This window comes from Buteo buteo, chromosome 19 (genome assembly GCF_964188355.1).
Source record: "Buteo buteo chromosome 19, bButBut1.hap1.1, whole genome shotgun sequence".
NCBI classification, from domain to species: domain Eukaryota; kingdom Metazoa; phylum Chordata; class Aves; order Accipitriformes; family Accipitridae; genus Buteo; species Buteo buteo.
The window spans coordinates 27,027,537-27,049,415 of NC_134189.1; the positions used below are offsets into that span (position 1 = coordinate 27,027,537).

The 21,879-nt window shown below is 40.7% G+C and overlaps 1 protein-coding gene across 1 annotated transcript; it reads right to left on the reverse strand.

The window, feature by feature from the left end:
• Positions 1-838: 838 nt before the first annotated feature.
• UPK3A (uroplakin 3A) lies at positions 839-7,612 on the reverse strand. The gene is made up of 6 exons (XM_075051246.1): positions 7,558-7,612; positions 6,572-6,727; positions 3,635-3,914; positions 2,332-2,414; positions 1,721-1,853; positions 839-926 (listed from the first exon to the last, which is right to left on the reverse strand). The coding sequence occupies exons 1-6, from the start codon at positions 7,610-7,612 to the stop codon at positions 839-841; spliced, it is 795 nt and encodes a 264-aa protein (XP_074907347.1).
• Between the last annotated feature and the right edge of the window lie 14,267 nt (positions 7,613-21,879).

Consider the following 21,879-nt stretch of genomic DNA (forward strand, 5'->3'; position numbering starts at 1 on the left):
TACTAAGCAGTGAAGAGTGCTGGCTTGCAGCTGCCTAAGATAAAGAATGAGGCTAAGCCTGACAACAGTGAATATACTCATGTGTCCCACTAAAGCAGTATCTCCTCTTCACTAGCCCACCAACAAATTATACAGAGCTCTGAAAGAACACACCTTCTTTGAAGCAGTTTTGTTAGCTTTCATCCCTGCAAAGCTGTTTGAGAGTATTTAAGTATTTGAGATCAGAATTACTCTGCTACATACAGGGCACTTTCTTGCTTTCTTTTAGGGAAGGAAAGGAAAAAAGGGAAGTCTTATGACACAAATAGTCACTAAAATCCTGAGTAAGCAGCAGTAGCTCCCTGTTGTCTACCTTTTAATCCCTAGTTTTCTCTAAGAACATCTTTTTCTAAAGCAGCCTGTTTTTCTTTATTCCTCATCAGTTACTATAGAGAAAGTTTGAGACACAAATGGCTACATCACGTTCATCTGATCACAAGAAGCAAATGAGAGGTCTGCAGTAATGCTTACTCCAGATGAGATGCGTGTACTAGACAAGTTCTGATCACACCAGTGAAGTTGAAGGATCTTGTGACGATTCTTTCTTCAGTCCAGGCATTCGATATGTTCTATACAGGGCAATTAACTAAATCAAATCTCATTAGGACAAGACAAGATATCACATACTGCAAGACTTCAAAAAAGTTGTCCTTATTTCATGTATGCCATTCATCTTCAGTTGCCTGGGTTGCGTTCTGTAGCTTGTTTTGGACTAGTGTTGAGTAGAAGAGACAGTCCCTTAGGTCTAGCACATGTAGCAATTCAGTTGCATTTCCACCATTGACTTGAATCAGGTTGTTCACTCAGAGCTTAACTGCGGTCTTGGTTCACTTTGTTGAATAGTCTGAGACATGCACCTCGTCTCTGCAGAAGAATCTTTTGATCCCCTGGTGGGCAAGTGAAAGGCTTTATTAAGTTCCAGTAGAGACTGAGTGGAGCCTACTGTCACAACACTTTGCAAAGGCTGATTGCTATTTAAATCATTCAGCATCAGAGAAGCCCATAGATTTTTTTAAATAATCATTTGCAATGCAGTTTTTGCTTTCCACATCTTTAATCCAGGAGAGCCTGGCAGAGCTGACAGAATACAGAGCACTTGCATCATTTTCAAGTGAATGAAAGAAGAGAGTGTTAGCAGCCCTGCTACCCACCATTTCTAAAATTTAGTTAATTCCCTCCAAAATGAACATGCATAGACTAGTTGAGTTATACAGCTCCAGCAAAGCCTCACTTATTAATTGAAAGGGGTAACTTATTTCTCTTGTGGAGGAGGCAAATAAATTAAAATCAAGGCATTAATTAGGACATTATGTAATCTTTACAAATGCCTGCACTCCTAAAGACAGTTTCCAAACTCTTGAATAGAAGGAAAGCTGCAATATGCAAGAAAAAAATATGCAGGCTTTATGTACAACTCTACTGTTTTTCTTCCAGTAGTCCCTACTAAAGCCTGGCAGCTAGTAAGCTTAAGGCTGTGTAATAATTACAAGAGCTGCTGATCTTAGGGAAGATTATGATAAAGTAGTCTTTTCCCATTACCAGCTTCAAAATTTGGAGGACACCATCTGGTCTGTCATCTCAAACAAGACCAGCAACAGTGGCTTGAAGCCATATGGAAGAAGGCTGATGACTGAGAGGTTAGGTACTCTTACTGGAAGTTGTAAGGTGTAGCAGTACTTACATGGCAGCAGAGGACACAGAGGCAAGAAAGCCAGCAAGCAGAAGGAACACAAGAACACTTAGGATCGATGTAATGACAATCATGTCTCCACTCCTTCGACCAGGCCAGGTGTCAATTTTCAAGGGAATTTTAACTAGAAAAGCATAGAAAGACTGTTCCTATGATCTATTTTTGACCATGAACACCCCTACCAAATAGGAGAAAGCTGGTGATTTAGGAGAGGCAAACTGATTATGTCTATACTTGAAGTCTTAGATGATTTATGGGAAACAGGTTTAAGACTCGATGTCAGCATTTAGAGTTTATAAGCTTTCCTCAGCAGTTTAGCCAGTATGACAAGTACCTGTATTACTGAGAAATGTCAACAGCACCAGATACCATGATGTGCATCAAATCTGAAACTGCATGTACAAACTTTCTCTTTACTAAAAGAATTGTTCTGAAGTACACAAAAGTAGAGAATTATTCCATATTTAAGTCTGCTACTCCAATACTGAAAGGCTGACAAAATTGTTAAAACTTTGGGAAAGGACTAGGTGTTGCTCATAGAGCAATAGTGTCCTAAGGCAAGCACAACTACTCAGAAGACCTGAGCAAAGCCACAGACTTACCTCTTCTGGTTTTGATTGGATCAGACCAGAGAGTTTGGGCTTTCATGATACCTTCAGTGCTATCTAGCAACACATATTTAAACCTATAGGGAAAAAGCGTTAAATTAGGTGTTTTAAATTGGAGCTTTCTTACCAGCATTTTTAAGGTATTGGATTAGCTGGTCAGACTGCAGGTTTTGTCAAAGCATTAGATGGAGACAAAGGTAACTGACTATTTTCAGAGACCTTACAAAGAAAAAATAGAATTAATCATGGAAAAGCATTCCATGCTATGTCATGCAGAGTTTGTACTTTGTTCTTCTGAGCCTTGGCAGATGATAGCTTTCCAACAACAGTTTTTCCCAGCTTGCTATTTCCTGTTGTGAAGAGCCTCATTATTTAGGACAGCAAGTGGTTTTGATTTCCATATGGAAGTCAAAGATTTTGTCCAACAATAGAGACCTTTGGCACTTTCACTGCTAGAGGAGAGTATTGAAGAGACAGGCCAACATCAGATTTGGCAAAGAAATTAAGTTTCCATTCCACAATAGTTTGAGTTTTCAGAAATGTCCTGAGGAGACAGAAGAGGCAAGACAGTTTTTGCAAAACTAAGAGCTGATAGTATTTTGTTTCAGAAGTGTATTAGGTCTCCACAGCAGATATGGCTCCACATGACTGCCATTTTTACTACAGCTTTTAAGTAGCTGGCAAGAGCAAAGCAAGTGTTTTGGGTAACGGCTGTCAGTGTGCCTGAATTCCCCAGATGGCCAGCTTCCCCAGACAACAGGGGTCAGACAAGTCTGCAAGCCACTGTGAAGACTCCAGTAACATTAATGGCTTCCTGGAGCTGGAGACCAAGGAGAGCTTTGGCTCCCCAGAATCCCATCAAAACAAAGCAAGCAGAGCCAGATCTGTCTGCAATTTGGCAGAATCATCTAACACAAAATACATGGTGAATAATCTCAACATCATTTTCCAGTCAAAATCCTTTTCTACAAGCAGTTTCTCATCAGATGCTGTCACTGGATTACCTACTCCAACAAAGGTATAGATTCAGCAGTTCACACATTGAATTTTCCTGCTGATCACTGAATTGAACCTGACAGAGCTCACCACTGCTAGGGTACCATACGGCACCATCTGCAGGGTGCTAGACCAAAGCCAAGCCTTCTTCACAACTACCCTTGCAATAGAGCATTTCGGTTAGGGACTGGTAATTCACACCATACCATTACAAAAGAACATTACAAACTCCTATTTTGCTCCATTGCTTCCTATTGTGTTTTAAGAGCAGCAATCACCTTGTAAGAAGTAAGAATTATACCTGTACGTTGTATCTGGTGCAAGAGGTGGGTTACAGACAGCTAGGAAGTTTGGGTCATACAAACAGGTCCCATCATCCCCAACTCTGAAGAGGTATTGTTTCAGGACATCAGAAACTTTGTTGACATCTCCTACATCGGCAAGTTTGGGAGGCGATGCACAATTGGGTACATCGAACAAGGCAGCTTTGTAAGGTCCAAGCTGCCCGCCACTTGTTTGATGGAAGGTGCTGTCGAGTGGTTTGCCGCTGTTGTCGGTCACCAGGGAGCTTATTGCACTTGCTGCAGGAGAGATGCTTTTTCACAAGGCTGTTAGAACTAGTTCAGCCCTTTCCATTCACCCTGTATTTACTTGGCAACTTGCTCTTCTACCCCAAAACACTCAAAAGGGAAACAAAAAACCTGCTACCAATTTGGCTGTGTAGTGATCTTACCACTTCCTCCTTATTTGGTGATGAAGCTCTTTACACTTGTCCCTCAGAAACTGAGAGGGATCCATAGAGTATCTCAGAGCACTACTTTAGTAGCCACCCTCCCCAAATTCCTCTTTTCCAAGGAGAATCTGGTGGAGCAGGGGGGAGGATGGCAAAGGCCATGCCACACATGGCTCCAATAAACATTCAGTAAATGCTGCCATTTCAGATTTGATACTATAGCCAAGGCAGAGTTCCTATAGAGTCACAACTCTCCCATCTCCTGGAACAGAAACCCTTAGACCTCTGGTCATGCAGCAGCTGGACCTCCCAGAACCACACAGTACACAGAGCAGTGTGTAGGGGCTGCATGAATGGATGCAGTATCTCCATTTCTGGCCAGCGAGGCTTGTCACTGCTTCCAGGCAGCATGCCTCAAAGTCTGAAAGTCCTCACAGCTTCAAGCAAAGTGTGAATCTCTGCCCAGCCCTAAAGCATAGTTTGGAAGCTCAGTTGCAGCTCTCAAACCTTTCCTGTTGCAAAGCCAAGGCACGAATCCCAAGACATGCTCCCAAGTTCTGCAACTGCAGGTTACATTTTTTTTGAGAGCTCCCTCCAGCTGTTCAGTGGTATCAGCAGCAAAAGAAGGCCAGTTTTTACAAAGCTGCGGTACATTGGGAACTACTTCAGTTTGGAAGCATTCTGCTGTGCTCCTGGAGCAGAGTTCCTGCAGCTGCTTGGCCATGAGTTTATGCTATGACCCAATGCAAAATTAAACCTGTTTTAAAAGGGAAAAGTTTCTAGCACAGGTTAGAAATACAACTTAAGGTTCAGCGCTCAAGTTTGTTGAGCTCTGACATCCCTCTGTTCAATGGGAGCCAATAACATGAAAGCAAATACTAGCTAAGACCTGCTCTATTCTTGGGCTTGCTTTCCCAAATTATACTTCTCACAGCTAGGTCTTACTGCTCTCCCAGTCTCCATCCACTTCAATAACTTCGCCTGGCTCTGGTGAGCAAGTAAGAGCTGATGCTTAAGCAAGTTCATTTTGTGGTTTTGGGGTTTTTTTGTTGGGGTTAGTTGGTTTGTTTGTTTTTTTTAAACTTTACTAGGTTTACTAGCAACATTAACAAGAGGAGAGCTAGAAGTTACATTACTTCCTCAGAAATTTGCGAGACCCTCAGCTTTGTAGTATGCTGACACATTTCCTTACCAGCAGAGCTGAACATAAGGCATTAAAGAAAATTAAGTTCTCTTAAATTTTCCTTCTCCCTGCTCCAGGAGGCATCCAAGGGTGAGCCAACCTGCTTCTCTGCAGACCAGAGATAAATCCAAACAAAATTCCTCCCAGTTTGCAAAGTAACAAGTTTGTGTCTGCTTGCCTTAAAAGCAGCAGAAGAGATTTCTCTGTATATAACCCCTTTTGTAGGGATTCATCCATCTGTGTAGGAAGCTTTTGCCACAGAAACTACAGAAGATGGGGTGGTTGAGGTAATTTCTAACACAAACCTTATTTGCAGGTCTAACTAGGTATCAGTAGCCTTTTATATAATTATAATGCACTTATAGTCTGTTTTAAACATATAAAGATGTGCACTTCAGTCATGGGATGTGTCTCAGAAGACCATGCATTCACAATTGTCTATGTTAGCTGTATGGGATGGTGTCTCTGATTACAGCTTCTGCCCCAAGGCACCCTCTTTTCACCTTGTCCAAAGTGGCAACCATCAGCAGTGAAGTTTCAAGCCTGTTTTGTCTGTTGGTGGGTTTCACTACTTCCCCCTCAAGCTCTCTTCTCGGTGCCTCTCAGAAAAGGAGGCTGCATACAGCCTTCAGGGGAGAAGGCGTGATATAAGGAAGTAATTTGTTTCTGTCAGCTTATGGAGTAGCTCTAACTGACATTCAAAACAGTCTGCCAGAACAGCAGGGAACAGAGAAGGCAGTTCTTGGTCACTGCCAGCAATGTTTCATTGCCAAGCAGTTATGAAACTCATTTTATGAATGAGCCCATGGGACAGGCATCTTTGACAAGTCTAGCATGACTTGCCTTTGTCTACAAAAAAAAAAGTAGTCCTTGTAAGGGCTGGCTACCCTAACTATGATGCAAACAGCAGCGTTACCCAGTTTCTCTTAGCAGGTTTACTTAGGGGAATTCAGACTTTTATACAAGGCATTTGTGTTTAGACAAAAGTAAGGTATCAGACTGTGGACCACTTGGTTTCATTACCAAGATTTGGGCAAAGGCTTATAGCTGATAGCACTGCTCCACACCTACTGGGAGTCAGCTAGCACAGTACTAACACTTGCTATCATTAACCAGCCCCATTGAAATACTATGGTTATTTATATTTTGTAATAATACCCTAGACAAAACTGAGTCCAGAGGCTCAGCTTGTACATAGCTTACAGCAACAGATTTTTCTCTTTTCCCCCATTCAAACCCACTCCCATCAAATTGTGAAGAATTGCATGCAATGGCCACATAATGTAGTTATCTTCCAGAGAGGCATAATGCTTGATACTCACCTGTTTCCTTCATTGCATACAAGTAGATTACATAAGATTTATTTGGATGCAGTGAGCTGTCAAACATACAGAAAGGTTTTTCTAGAGCAACTGTAGTAAGAGTGGGATTGTTTGTAGCAAGCTGAGGGGCTGCAATCTGAGGCTTCAGGCTTTGATCTAGAAGAGAGTTACCAAAAAAGTGTATGAAAAATCTTCCTCCTCTCCCCCTGCAAGCTCTGACTCAAAAGGGGGGATCTGGCAGCACTAACAAACATTAAAGCATAAAAGAGGGATATGAACTGCAGCTGAGCAGGAAACAGCCTACCTGCCCTGTGAAAGTTTGAGAGGTAGGGGGTTTGCTTTAATGCAAAACGGGGACCCCAAGGATTTGGGAAAGGAGACAAGAGATGTTGCTCCTCAAACATACAGGTCACACCACCTCAGAAGGTGAAAGGCAAAGCCTCATTATAGGGGATACTTGAACATCTGTCTTCAGGGTCCCACATACAGACTCCCCCCTCCAGTGGCAGCACCAGAAGCAGTACAGTCAGTTCTCAAATCAATTAGCAGTAAGGAATCTTAAGGTTTTTAAGACCAGGCTTGTTAACATTCAGAGAGAGATAGCAAAACCTTACAAAAAAGGAAAACGGTCTGGGAGAGGCACTGGAAAGAGCAAGTAGTCTTAGAATAAAGTTTATGTCAGATACTTCCTCCCTCTCCACACAAGCTCATCCCATCTCCAGTCTGCCGGGGAAGATTAACTAAAAACAAAGAGAGAGATTCAGCAGCACCTCCTCCTTCCCAGCCTAGCTGCAGTAGAGACACTTTCACAACATTCCAGCAGAATACACGTTTGAAGCCCTAAACTCCCCTCCCAACACAGGTCTTTGAGAGCAGAGACTTGACACCCAAGACAAAACAAAAAAAAACACAAGAAAAACAGAAAGGGAAGAGGTACCAGGAGAGGAGCAACAGGAAAGGAGAGACTGCAGATAGATGCCTGTTACCTGCACACAGCTGTCCCAAGCAGCAAAAGGCTAATACAACCCAAGAGCTGCTCATGCTTGAGCCCTCCAGAAACCTGCCAGGAAAGGAAAAACAGTGCTGGAGGCAGCACCCATTGAAGAGCTCCCAATTCCGCTCCCTCCCTGAAGTCAACCACACCTACTCCTTTCCACAAGCTCCCTGTGGTTAGAAGTGACCTACTCCCCCCAGCACCTCCCTATATGCTTATTGCCCCTCCTGCTCAGATGTCACCAATCCCCCAGCTATTACCTGCTCCCAGGTGAGGAAGGGTGTTGCAGCTTTGATTTCCACCTGATAGTGGGCACCAGTGTAGTTCTCAACAGTGCTATGGGTGTAAAGAGGTTTTTTCTCCACCTGCGTAATTGATAGGTGGCTTTGTTCTTGACCTTCTGTCTAAAAATTTTTTAAATCTCTCATGTAGGAAAAATTTGGAACTGAATATCTGAACCCTTCATCCAGTCTGCATCATGGATAGTTCTGATTCAGAGCTCTAAATTTGGGCAGCCTTAACAGAGGTTACAATTGCTTTCTGAATTGTGTTTTCTGGGTTACATCCTGAAAAACATAAGCTTTCTGCTTCTGGTTAACCCTAATGTGATTCAGAGCAACTACATGAAGAGCAAACCACTGGGAAATCTGAATCTGTCCTGCTGTACCAAATTGTTCAGCTGAGAATATTCTTGATGAGTAACTGCTATTATGAATGGTCTATTACGTAAGAGCTCAGGTTACAAAATTATTAATCACCCACTTAAAATAGGCTGAGGGGAAAAAATAACTATCAGCAAGATTTTACAGAATTAATGGGGCTAACATGATGTTACTGCAGCAACTCCAGATTTACACTAATATCACTACAGCTACATTACCAAATTCATCTCCTTTATGGGTATGCCATGGGCCCCAGAAATCTGTTTGAAATATGTAATCAAATTATTATAATGCAATTTCCTCCCCATATGTGTCTCATTTTGTTTCAAATTCTGCACATCATCTTCAGTGTGTTTGGTTTGACTTTTTTCTCACACTACTTTTGAGGGAGAATATTGAATACAGGAGTTACCATAGATTTGCACTGCTATAGGATAAGAATGAGTTGCAGTATTCCTTCTTACTCTACAATGCACTCAAACCTGTGCTGGCATTAATACTCAGATAAATCAGATTGAACCAGATTCTGTCTTTTATTCCTAGGAATCTGATTTTTAACATTTACACTAGGGGGGTTAGTTGTACAAACTTGGTACTGATCTGCTCAAGAATGTTTTGATCCCTTAAAGCACTATAATAATGCTCAAAAACTGTAAGGTTTCTGACTCCACAGTAAAAGCAGAGCTTAAGAACAACAAGATCTCTTTCTCCATCATAAAATCGATACTTTCTCCAAACAGTGATTCCTGTAAAATCAGATCCTGAATTCTTTACACAAGTAACCCTTCCAGAGCAATCATCAGTAGCTTTTTTCCTTTAAGACAGAAAATAGACACATTATTTGCCTAATTAAAAAAAAAAAAAAAAAAGATACCAGCACATACTGGATGGCAGGGAAAACGCAATATTCTATTTCATGGCATGCAAGCCATTTGCATGTACTACAAAATACTTTTTCAAGTTTTATAAGAAAGCACTGCTCCCTCATTCACTTTCTAAAGCATCAAAACAGACAACAGAAAAAGATATCTATTTTAAAAATCAACAGATTAAGGCCCAGAATCACAATAAAATATTTAATTTAAAGGTAGCAATTATGTTTTTTAGATTCACAGCCTTCAAACAATAAATTTAACACTTATTACTCAGGCAAAACTCTGCATGACCTTCTTGGAGTCTTGCCTGGATGAAGAGTGTGGCAAACTGCTCCTCGGGCTACAGTCATGCAAACTGTTACTCACGCGATTCATTTGAAAACAGCCAGGAGTATATCAATAGAGCTGCTCATCACAGAAAGTTAATCACCTTTCAAAGTGGCTACAGGATGACAATTTTAGCCATTATTTTCCATGACGCTATTTTTTTAAGCCATCATGATTTACTTCAGTACAAGGTCATCTTATGCTCTGGTGGAATTCACCAGCCACAATAAGAGGGATAACATTGCCTATGTTGCAAGATTTTAAAATTGTTGGGTTTGTTCCATGCTCAGAAGAATCTCAAACAAAGGTAGAAAATTAACATGACAATAAACTCTCTCAGCTCCATCTGTGCTGGCAGATGTGTCCTAAATTAGGACCAGATCTCATCCTTGCTTACACTTGCGTAAATCCATATTAACTCCACTGAAGTCAGGGGAGCTGGTCTGGATTTCAAGGATGTTACCATGAACAAACTAAACCTCAGTAAAATCACAGTGTTCCCCAAAGGAAGTGCAAGAGAAGAAATCAGTGTAAATTCCTATGTCTTTGTTTAAGCAACAATGCCAATTTTCTTGCTCTACGTTGCTTTGTGGGCAATTCTGGAGTAATTCATAGAAGCCTCCAGAGTCAGTTTGGATTGATAGCTCTGTGAGAACAAAACTTGCCTGTAGCTTTGGCTTTCCAGGGCTATGTGAAGCCCGTAAGGGTTTGAAGAGGATGAGGCCTGAACTCCTGAAAGGCCGTAAAATGTATGCGACACTCCAGGATCTGAAGTCCAAACCTTCTTTACATTCTCAGCTGTGGGCATAGTGGAGATAACCCTCCATACTCTGCTGTGCTCCATCTCTCCGGTCCACTACACGGGCTAAAATTTATGGGCCACTTACAAGCCCAGCTCCATGTAGAGACATTACAGTGTTTAATAAAGAGATTAAAAAGCATGGTGGTGACATCTACCCGTCAAGAGATAATCTAATCCAAAGGGTGAGGAAGACAAATAAACCATAGAATCCATTTTAAATTATTTTGAAGATCCTTACTAGTTTTCTGCATAGCTATTATTAGCTTGTAATTTCCTGCAGATATCCTGGTGGGTGTAGATCTTGAGGAATGGGCTGAAGAAGGAGACATGTAATTCCTTTGTGAATTAATTTTTAAAAAGCATTCCATGAATATGGGACATCTGGACAAGGGCGCAGAGATGGTTAAAAAAAAGTTGATAAAACAGGTGATCAAAGCTTGGTACAGTGGTGGAGAGCTGACATGGTTAAAAAATGGGGAAGTACAGAGATGTAGCATTATAAAATATTGTGAAAGTGAGGACAAGCTGGAATGAGAAACAATGGAAAAGTTTTTCCTTCTGTCCAGTCACTGTTCTTCAGACATGATCTGGCAGGAACTATAACCACCTCTACTGCCCAGTTTTATGCACCATCTGGTCTGCAGAGGTTAACTGCAAGGGAAGCAGCTGTCATACTGCTGTAAATCAGTCCATTTGACAGTGGCACTGAAACCAAAAAATCTATTCAGAGAGATTACTGGTCAGCTACTACAGACTTCAGTAGTGGCTGTTCTGGGGGCTGGTATTAGTAAGAGATTGTCATGGGCAGCGTCTGGAAATCCAAGCTATCCTGGCAATGGAAACTTTCATCTAATGGTAAATAACTTGCAGACACTACTGCACTGTATTTATATCATAAGGCTGCAGATAAAAGGGAGAAACTTCCCATTTATCCAGAGAGAAAACTCCTCACTGAAGCAGGAGGTGAAATACATTTTATGACATTTCTCTCTCTCAAAGTCTTCCCAGAACACTTCAAGACAGTAGGAGCTTCACATCTCACAAGATCCACTGCACAAAGGCCACATGGATGCCTGGTACTTTTGTTCAGTTCTGAAATCTCTTTGATATGTCTTTGGCTTCCTGGAGAAGTATTTCTGTCCTTCGTTGCTGCCACAAGGAGCATTAACTTCTGATCGTAAAATCTACACACCTATTAACATGGCCTCAGGATTTATTTTCAGGGTCTCTCTTGCTCCTTTCCTAATAGAGTCTCTTTGCGCGTACAGAAGAGCTCTGCAAACTGCTTTGTTAAAAAGGGACCGGTGTGATGGAGATAAGCCCCATCCTACATTCACTCAGCACAGGAACAGACTTATGTGCTGAGTGGGGGTCCCATCTGTGCACAGATCGGAGCAGCATGACTCACTGAGCCATTGATCTCCTTAAATTAGAAATCTTTCATGTGTCCATAAGGAAATATGAAGGTTCCGTTAGAAAGATGAGAACTTGGAACTTATTCTATCATCTGGTGAGAATTAATTTTGTGCAAACCTGAAAGGACAAGCAGTGGAAACATCAGGAAGGGAAAAATAACTTTCTACTTAAGAAATCAGGGCCACACCCTTGTCCAAATTAAATTGGCATCGCTCCATTGAGGTAGATTCCTTATGAACAGAAGAACCAGTCCTTCTTGCATTCCCCTGAGAAATCACATCTAAGATCTTATCTCTCTAGTAAACCCCACACAATCGCAGAACACTGAAACATCTGCAGCCTGGAGGAGCTAGGGGTTAAAATGAAAGGCCTCTTTGTTACACAGAAGTTACTGTTTTCTTTGCTGAGGAAATGTCTTGCTATCTACAGTTATCTGCTTGAACTTTCATCTCATACCGTTAAGAACCCCTAAGAAGTACTTCTTTTTATTAAAGTCCTGGGCTTATGTGATAGTGTAGATGTCCCTCATAACAGCGAGCACCGTTTGCTGCAGCCTTCTCAGAGCTGCCCCTTGTGACGGATCATTTGTGCCAGGCAGGTCAATGTAGGTTGGTCCCACATTTCTTCACTTACAAAATGATACTTCAGTGAATCCACTGTTGGTTGAGGGGCTTGTTCTAAACATTAGTTATAATGAGGAGTCACACTGCTGCAGAAGAGGAAGAAGAGAATGTATCTTTGGTAATTCAGACTGGCTGGATAATTGTGTTTTATATCTATGACAAAAGTAACCTGGCTTTTGATGAAGAACTAAACAAAGATGACAGGAGGTGGAGTTGATCTTCCTGGCCTGTGAACGGGCTACATTCCCTAGGCTGCAGTTTCCGTTAACTGGCTTTGTGCAAAAGTAACTTGACTGTGCTGGCATGACATGGGTCAATGCAATGACGCTTTCCCTGGCTGATGTGAGGAAGCAGGCCTCCCTAGGCGGTGGGTGTAATCCCTCACCTTCATCCTCAGGTTGCATGTGATTATTTTTATAATGGAGCCCTTTTAATTTAATTTTGCCAGGTAAATAAAATTTAGCTTTCTGGGTTTGCAAGCAAGATTGAATTTTAATGATATGAAACTTGATTAATATTTGCAGTTCAAGAAGGATCTCTCTGTAACAGCTGAAGAGTAGGCCCTTTCCTCACAAAGATTTTTTTAGGGCGTGGAATCCCTCTCTAAATCTAAAGTCCTGAAATATCACTTCATGAAGCCAGTTTAATACCCTTGAGACTCAGCTGAGCTTTGGTGCAATTGCTGTGGTTTTATATGAATGTGAAGTACAATACAAGGAGGCTCCTGTACTGATCAGTGTGCCAAATTCCACTGCAGTCGGATCAGGGTAAAAGTTTTCTAACAAAATGATGAATTGAGTCCATAATGTTGTAATTAAAAATGGAAAAAGCTTTCTGTTAGGACTTCCTTTACTCACTGAATTGTAACCCACTAGCTAATTCACTGTTCCGGAAGGACAGAAAGTATATGCTGGTTTTGACTACAGTTTTTATGTTGTAGCTGAAATGCTTTATGCTAAATTCTGATAGATGCTGTTTGAAGTTAACAACCAGATAAAAAACCCTAAACCAGAACTACCCCCTAAAAAGAAGTACATGAATCAGATATTGCTTAGTCTGGATCTTCATTCTTCAGACAATATCACAGAAATGCCTCATTCATTTGCTTTCCAAGAGGTGTAAAAGGGCTTCGTGAAACTATTCTGATATGCAGGTCCATGGTATTCATGTCCATGGTTCCAGAGCAGACTATGCAGGAAGATGGAATAATCTGTAAGCGTAGGTACTGAATGCCCATCTGCTGCTAGTCAAAATTTATGTTCTAAACAACATCCATATTCCTCGTTACTTATGCTCATTTTGTTTGTTGTTTGATAATGTAGTCCTCTATAGAATTTGCTTATAGGTTCCTACTGATAAAGTTTAAATGGCTCAGTTTCATGTCTGTTCCTCTTCAGTATTCAAAAGACATACTTCTGAGCAGTGACTTCTTTTTCAACTCTTAATTGAATGGAAGCCATGAGAACATGTCAAACAGGAATGCTGCCAGCCCTGTATTGAGTTATCTCTGTAAGTCAATAAGCAGCACCAAAAGATTGCTTTTTTAAGGAGTTCATTCTCATGATTTGATAACATGATATACAGCAACTTCTCATGCACAAATACATTTGGAATATGACAAGAACAAGAGATTTGGGGAAAAAAGGATCCTCATGTAGTAAACCACTATGATTCACAATTGCTCTAGGAAAGGGAGATAAATGCTTGACCCAGCTGTGTTTGTGTGGTTTGTAGTTTAACATGACATTTATAGAGTTTCAGTTTGCAATAGACTGAGATGCTTCAGTGTTTTTCTACAGCTTCTTTGAGATGATGTGCATAGTGGGTTTGCTTGGCAGTAAATATCTTTGGTCAGTGATTGAAAGTGGAAGAAAAGTCAGTCTGATGCTGTAGAAGGCATTTGCAAAAATACATCCCAGAATAATTTTTTTTACATTGAAAATTGAAACAACCACTCAAGGAACAATATACGAAAAGGAAGACAATGTTTCTCCTGACTCATATGCTTCTGAAGTTCTAAGCTTTCAGCTGATACTAGTGGCAAATATAAGTTAATAATAATTAATAATAAACAGGCAGGATTCAGTGTAAATAGCTGCTGGGAGAGGGATGTGATAGATAAAACAATATTAGAATTTCAGCTATGCTGGCGTAAGTTTCTTTGCAGTCAACAGGTTTAAACCTAGAGCCCTGTAAAGAGAGATAAAAACTGAATGAATAAATCCAATTATATTTATCATTAAAAGATTATATGAAAAAAGTAAGCATTGCTGTGACCAATGTCTCAATGAGGAAACTGATGCACATTAAAGTGCAATGACTTGACTGGAGTGTTACAGTAGTAAAGAAAGCCCGTGTCTCAACTCTCATGGCTCCTAGTCCAGCATCTAATGGGCTGAGCTGACTCCACTGTAAGCTTATTTCAGGGAACTTTATGATTAGATATTTTTACTTAACCTGGTAGGCAGAAACTAATTTTTTTCTTATATAAAGCTATTTAAACCCTCTCTTTCTCCTCTTAATGGGACTCAGTGAGAGACATTTTGTTGAAATCTGCCTACCACTGCAGTGCACTTGTCTCAGCTCTCAGTTGTTAATTACTCGCTTAAGGAAGAGTTGTTTTGTGATTTGGACCTTGGATGAAGATCTAAAAGATTATGCATAGTTAGAGGCTCCCTCTGAAAGCGACCTATTTAATCTCTGTTTTTTCAGCTGCCCACCTGTAAAATAGGAATAAAAATTATTCTGCTCTCAGCTTTTGGTATTGTCTATTCAGACTATATGTATTTGGGGAAAGAGTATTCTTTATTAACTACGTCCGTGTATTGATTATTTTAGCCTTTAAAAGAAGAATTATGTAATACAATTCACTGGTCAATTTTGGGCAGACATAGAATACAACCCTCAAACTCACTTTCAGTTTCCAAGCATTCCTGCACAGAACTTCTGGAAATAAAGTCCTCACGATACAGCTTGCCATATGTTCAAGCTGTTGAAATAATTTAAATACATTTGGCTTCCAAGAGTGAATTTCATATGAACACAGTCTAAACAGATATTCCTGCTCAGGAGCTGAGACCCAGTTGGGTTTTTTTCATACATACAGCATTTTGTTGCATGACAGGGCTTGATTCTTGAGCAATTTGGTTTCAGTATAGCCACATGCCAAGAGTGGAAACTCTGAAACTCAAGGTTTAAGCTATGTATATATGGATATGCACATCCTCATAGACAAGCTGATGAAGAGCAGACCAGATAAGCGGACAGCAAGGTGGACTGAATGGCCGGGCTTAGATAGTTGTGATCAGCAACACGAAGTCCAGCTGGAGGCCAGTCACTAATGGCATACCCCAGGAGTCAATACTAGGATTGATACTGCCTAATATCTTCATTAATGACCTAGGTGATGGACCAGAGTGCACTCTCAGCAAGTTTGCAGATGATAAAAAACTGAGAGGAGTGGCTCATACACCAGAGGGTTGTGCTGCCATCCAGAGGCACCTGGACATGGTGGAGAATGGACCAACAGCAATCTCATGAAGTTGAACAAAGGAAACTGCAAAATCCTGCACCTGGGAAGGAATAACCTTCAACACCAGTACACAATAGGGCTAGCTGGCTGGAAAGCAGCTTTACAGAAGAGGAGCTGGGCTCGAGGGACAAAAAGTTAACCACGAGCCAGCAGTGTGACCTTGCAGCAGAGGCAGCCGACAGCATGTGGGGCTGCATGAGGATCATTGCCAGCAGGTGGAGGGAGGTGATCCTTCCCCTCTGCTCAGCCCTGGTGAGACCACAACTGGGATGCTGTGTCCAGTTCTGGGGTCCCCAGTACAAGAGGGAGATGGAGCTACTGGGATGAGTTCAGGGAAGGGCAACTAAGATGATTAAAGAATTGGAGCATCTCGCATAAGAGGCTGAGTGCGCTGCAGTTTTTTAGCCTTGAAAAGGGAAAGCTCAGGGGGACCTGATCAATGCATATAAACACCTGATGAGAGGCGCCTATAACAAGAAGGTAGCCAAAGGAAGAAGCACATGGAAAGACAAGACCAAATGGATTTACTGGAGTCTGTACAAAGGCGTGCCCATCAGCAGTATAAACAATCAGCTAACTAAGAAGGAAAGGCTTTCTCTAAAACTCATTCAAATGATTTAGAAATGCTTTCTCAGGAAGGCTGCAATGCAGCATGATGTGAATTTGTTTTCAGCTATACTGCAGTAAGGATAATTAAATAAGTCAGATTAGAAAATGCCCATGTGGAGCTATATGGACCAAAACTGCTGTAATCTAGACCAGAGACCAAGCAGACTACCTGATTCACAAAATCAGGAAGTGGAAAAAAAGTAAAACTCGTGGGTTGAAATAAGAATGATTTAATAACTAAAGTAAAATAATAGTAAAATACTAACAACAACAACAACAATAATAATGAAAAGGAATATAATTTAAAAAAAAAAATCCAAGAAAAGACAAGTGATGCACAATGCAATTGCTCACCACCCACCAAACGATGCCTGAGCAGTGATCCACCCCTCCCAGCCAATTCCCCCCAGTTTATATATTGACCGTGATGTTCTGTGGTATGGAATAGCCCTCTAGCTAGTTCTTGCTTGCTGGCAAAGCATGTCCTTGACTTAAGCACTACTTAGCAACAGCTAAAACATCAGTGTGTTACCAACATTATTCTCACACTAAATCCAAAACACACTGTACCAGCTACTAAGAAGGAAATTAACTCTATCCCAGCCAAAACCAGAATGAGTGTGTACAATTTTCTTTGAGAACATATCTTTGCTCATCCTTGTCCCTCATGCAAAGACAAGAATGAAGTCAGATCCTTTGTGCTGCTTTTGGTGATAAAACAAAAGCAGATGACTTTGGCATCTCATTTGCTATGCTGGTTTTGGGATTAATAGCAAAAATTCTTACACAGTGCCTGCTAAAGCATATGCCTAGTACAAAAGTCCTGAAAATGATAATGAAAAGGTGCTAAACAGACTTTGTCAAATGCATAAGAGCTTTTCACTTCTTTCAGTATGGCTGTAGTTCTTGTTCTACCAGACAGACCACAATGGTTCGTTGCTATCTTCTGCATTTTACATTTTTAAGGTATTTTCCCCTATTTTTGTTGTTAAACATTCAAGAGAAAAGCATAGCTCCAAAAGGCCATTTCTGTTTGGTAGGACTATTAAGCTTCAGCACAGATAATTATAGAGTAAGTCCAGCACCCCAGGTCATTATAAACATTAAGGGATGGTGTGCTATTCCAGCCTTAAATACTTTTAAAACTGGGAATGAAATAGACCCAATTACTTCTTTCACTGCAACTGGTATAACAATTGTACTACCTGGTGACTGCATAGAGGTAATCAGTAAGTTGCTGTGATTTACCAGCTTCCAGCTTGTCAGCTGAGCCACGTGAGCTGGACGTATGTGATCTCCCAGGCCTTTGCAATTGTGGAGTAAAATGAGTTAACTTAAATCACTTAAGCTGTCATGTTTCATTACACATCTGCAGCAGTGTAAGAGCACATTATACTGCCAATTATTGTGTATTATTTGATGAAAAGTAGAGCATTAAAATGGGGAAATTTGATCATTTGCAACTATCTATAAATATGGATCACAGATCAATCCCACTGGTAGCCTGAAGTGAAAAGTTTGAGCAAGCTTAATTCATTTCCTAGTTCTTCTAGGAAATCCTTAAAAAGGGATTACATTTAGCTTAGCACTCATCCAACCTGACAACTTCCTATCAATAGCTCTGCTATTTCAGTATCCTGTCTAGTAGAGGCAAGACTTAAACAGCTACAAACACCCAAAGAAAAGCTCCAAACTTGTACTCAGATCTCAACCTGGCAAAGCTTAATTTACGTCCTGATGCTTCTGTCACATGGCATGCCTTTTATTTGTTCACCTACTAGTGGGCTGCATTTCGGCTCCAGTTATTTACATATTTTTTGCTCTACTTTCCATTAATCTCAATTCTTCTATTAACAAAGAATTGCGCATCTCAAGGAAGATTGCTTCTTACAGATCTTTATTCCATCAAGCTTTCTGTAAGGGCATTTAAAACTCAAAAAGGGCTAAAGTCTCCTCTTAAGAATCAGTTCTCCTAAATGCAATGGATGTATGGGGGGCAATGTACTTAATAAGAACCATCCAGCAGCTCAGGCATTTGCACCTGTATTACACAGCTGTAGTCCTGCTTGGTCAAAGCAATTTTTCTACCAAAAGCTGACTAGTGATACTGACACTGACATGTCAGAATTTGGAGAACATTTGTAACGCAGGCTTAATGTTATCATGTGTGGCTTTCTACATTAAATGCTAAAGTACCTCACTAATCAGGGCAGCAAAAATACATTTTAAAGTATATAATCCATCTAGTTTTATAACAAGTCATTGCCACTATCCCAGCTGTATTACCACATAGCAATACACATCTATCATCCAGGAGGATAGCATCATAAATCCAACATCATAAACATGAATACCACTTACAAAGCCAAAATGAGCCGAACCCAGTGGAGCTACATAGATTTATATCAAGTGTTACATCTGTAGTCTCCCCCAAGCAGTAATCCCTCTTAATTGACCGTAGTCTCTCTTAAGTGTTCTGCAAACAATGAGAGAGAAAGACACAGGGAAGGCGAAGGCAGAGCTGTATTTCCTCTAAAGAGAAAGGTTTGATGAAAGACATGATACAGCACGTACGTGAGGGAGACAGATTTCTCAGCCTGCATAATAGACTTCCATGGAAACTAATAACTGTCAGAAAATGAACCTCCTTCCATCCAAGAACATAGCTTATATAGCACCATATATATAAGAAATGAGAGCAAAGCCTTCCTGAAATAAAGCGTCACTCTGCATGCACAAACCTTTCCTTGGGGAAGGGGTGAAAAAGTGAAATGAACTGCACATGCCAGCTGTTCCTTGTGCTCCTTGAGGCTGCCAGTAATTCTTTAAAAAGGGCTCTTGAAGAGGAGAGGAGAGAACAGAGCAGAACTTGCTGAAGAGGACTGGGGGAGAGAAGGTGGTGGAACAAAGATTTTGAGAACACAAAGTTGACAACCAAAGCAAAAAGCTCCATGACGTCAGAAACAAAAAAAGAGACAAAGCTCTCCATGACCAACGTGAAAAGAAAGCCAGCACATACTGAGTCAAACAGCCTTTCTCTACCTATTTGTCAACAAATTACCTTACACATCCCAAACACAGTGACTTGCTCCTGAAGCAACAAGCAGAAAGCAGAGGAGCAGCAAAGACCTCCAAAGCAGCACGCCTGTGGCTGGCACTGCAGTTCCCCCGTGTCCCTTCCCACCGTCAGGGAGCAGAGAGTGGGTAACGCTAAAGCAGTGCTGAGCCTTCAGCCAGGCTGTGGGAACGTCACACATATCAGGTGGTGCTGAGTAAAACCAGTGCTGCTGTAGGAGGTGTTTCAAACTTACAAGATGGTAAGATGGTAAAGGAGAAAGGGCTTTTTCTGAAACAAAAAAGGAGAAAGTCGGTGCAGTAATCCACACAGTAGTACTGAGTTATAGAAAATATTCCAGCTCACAGCAAAGCAAGTTGCAAGTGCATTCATAGCCAAGGACAAGAGTTTGGAATTATATATACATTTAGCTTGAAACCACAATCAGTAATAGAATAGAAACAAAAACCTTAAAAGTTATTGGAGATTTTCTTCTCTGTGCAGTGTTCCCAAATGTTGTACATCATCCAGAGACATTGCCTGCCCCCTCCATCTGCCACATAGTTCAGAGACGGCTTCTAGGTGCCTCATGGCCCCTCACTGCTGTCTGCCTGTACTCACACTGTCTCTCAGCATTTACCCCACCAGCTGGCACTGCAGGGCTGAGGCTCAGGTGTGTCCAAAGAGTTGTGGCAGGAGTGCCCTGGAGGTAGGGCAAGGACAATGCCAATGCTTCTTTCCAAGTCCTCAGCTTTGAGATCGGCTTTAGTTCATTTTAAATAGGGTAGTTTGTGAAACAGCTAATCAAAAAAGGTTTCTGCAGAAAAATCTATGGTTAAAGTAACACTGATGTCAGCCTTAAGTACAAATGGTGGCAGCATCCTGTGATGGTGACAGGAGGGAATGGGTTACAAAGTATAACACTGGTAAGCAGAGTAAAGAACAGTCTTTTCTGCTGGCTGCAAATGATGTTCCAATGAATTTGTAAAAATAGGGCATTCAAACTATGTTGTTAATGGTTGAGAAATGATACTACACAATTTTTAATAGAATAATTTACTAACGATGAGTAAATGCTGTATGGGTGCTATTTATCTTTATTATTATAGATCCAGACCTTTCCCCCCCACACACTTAATCTTACCACAAGCTAAACTACAGTCAACTTCAGGCAGACATTTGTTTGAGTAAAAGCTAAGGAAGAATAGAGGGCTCTGTTTTGTTGTCCATCCTTTAAGCAAAGCTTCCTTTATTCCACAGAATACACATAGAGACATTAAGATGTGCTAATAAAACATATTAAAAGTAATATTAAGTCCTAAGGCAGTGTGCAATAACTTAAATTGTTATTCCAACATGTAAATAATTTAATGGAATAACGAGTGCTATACTAATTATTTAATTACATTAGAGATCACAATTAAATGTCAAGAAAAAGTGTCTGGCAATATTACTCTAATGAGTTGCATTACATTATCTATAAACAGAAATGAACTGGTTTTGAGTCTCTTTATAAAATTATTTCCTCTCCAGCTGTACCTCCCCACCCCCCATCCCCACCCTGCCTTCCTTTTATAACTGTTTGGGAATGCTGGGTTAGGTACATGAGTTTAAGAAGAAATAAGAGTTCTCTGAAATAGGGTGTTGGTTTGTAGCCCTTAAATTCATTGCCTTTTGAAATGAACCCACAGAGACCCAGATGTCATCAGAATCTCTTCTGAAGCCTAGTTTTTATGTATAGCTTAGTGTGCCTAGTTTCCCTAACAGTTCCCCAAAGAGTCTTGCATTGTAGGTGTCTGTGACTTTGTACGGATGTTGTTCACTGACATTCGTACAGGAATGTACCGTGCTCTGGTCCAGTGATCTAAGCAGCAGTCTGAAACTCAGGATTTGGGAAGGATCTCTTTGGTTAGATGATAACCAAAGAATATAATTTCAAGGCAGTTTGTATGTACAGTTTCATCAGTGTAAGGGTGAATTCAACATTGTCAGGAATGTAAACATACATTCTGTGAAGCTATATATCAGAATTTGACCTTTTGCTTCCGCATCTCAGTCTGCCGAGGAATGGCCCTTGTTTGATATTCTTCTGTCTTATAGGCATCCAGGGATATAAAACCAATGAAGCGTTTCATACTGGAATTTACTCTACACTGTAACTGCAGAATAGGCTAGTATCTCTCAGGAAAAGTCACATGTTTTCTTCCAAAAATCTTTTCTTTGAGTGAAGTAGTGACATCTGATCCAAAGCCTGCTAAAATGAAGAGTCCTGCATCTTTGAAGAGATCAGAGTCTATAATGATTTGAAAGAAGTGTACTATAAAAGGTGAACTGTAATTCATCTTACCAGCATTATGAAAAGGCTCATCTAAAGAAAAAAATAGTCTGAGGAAGAATAGATGTTTGTTTTTAT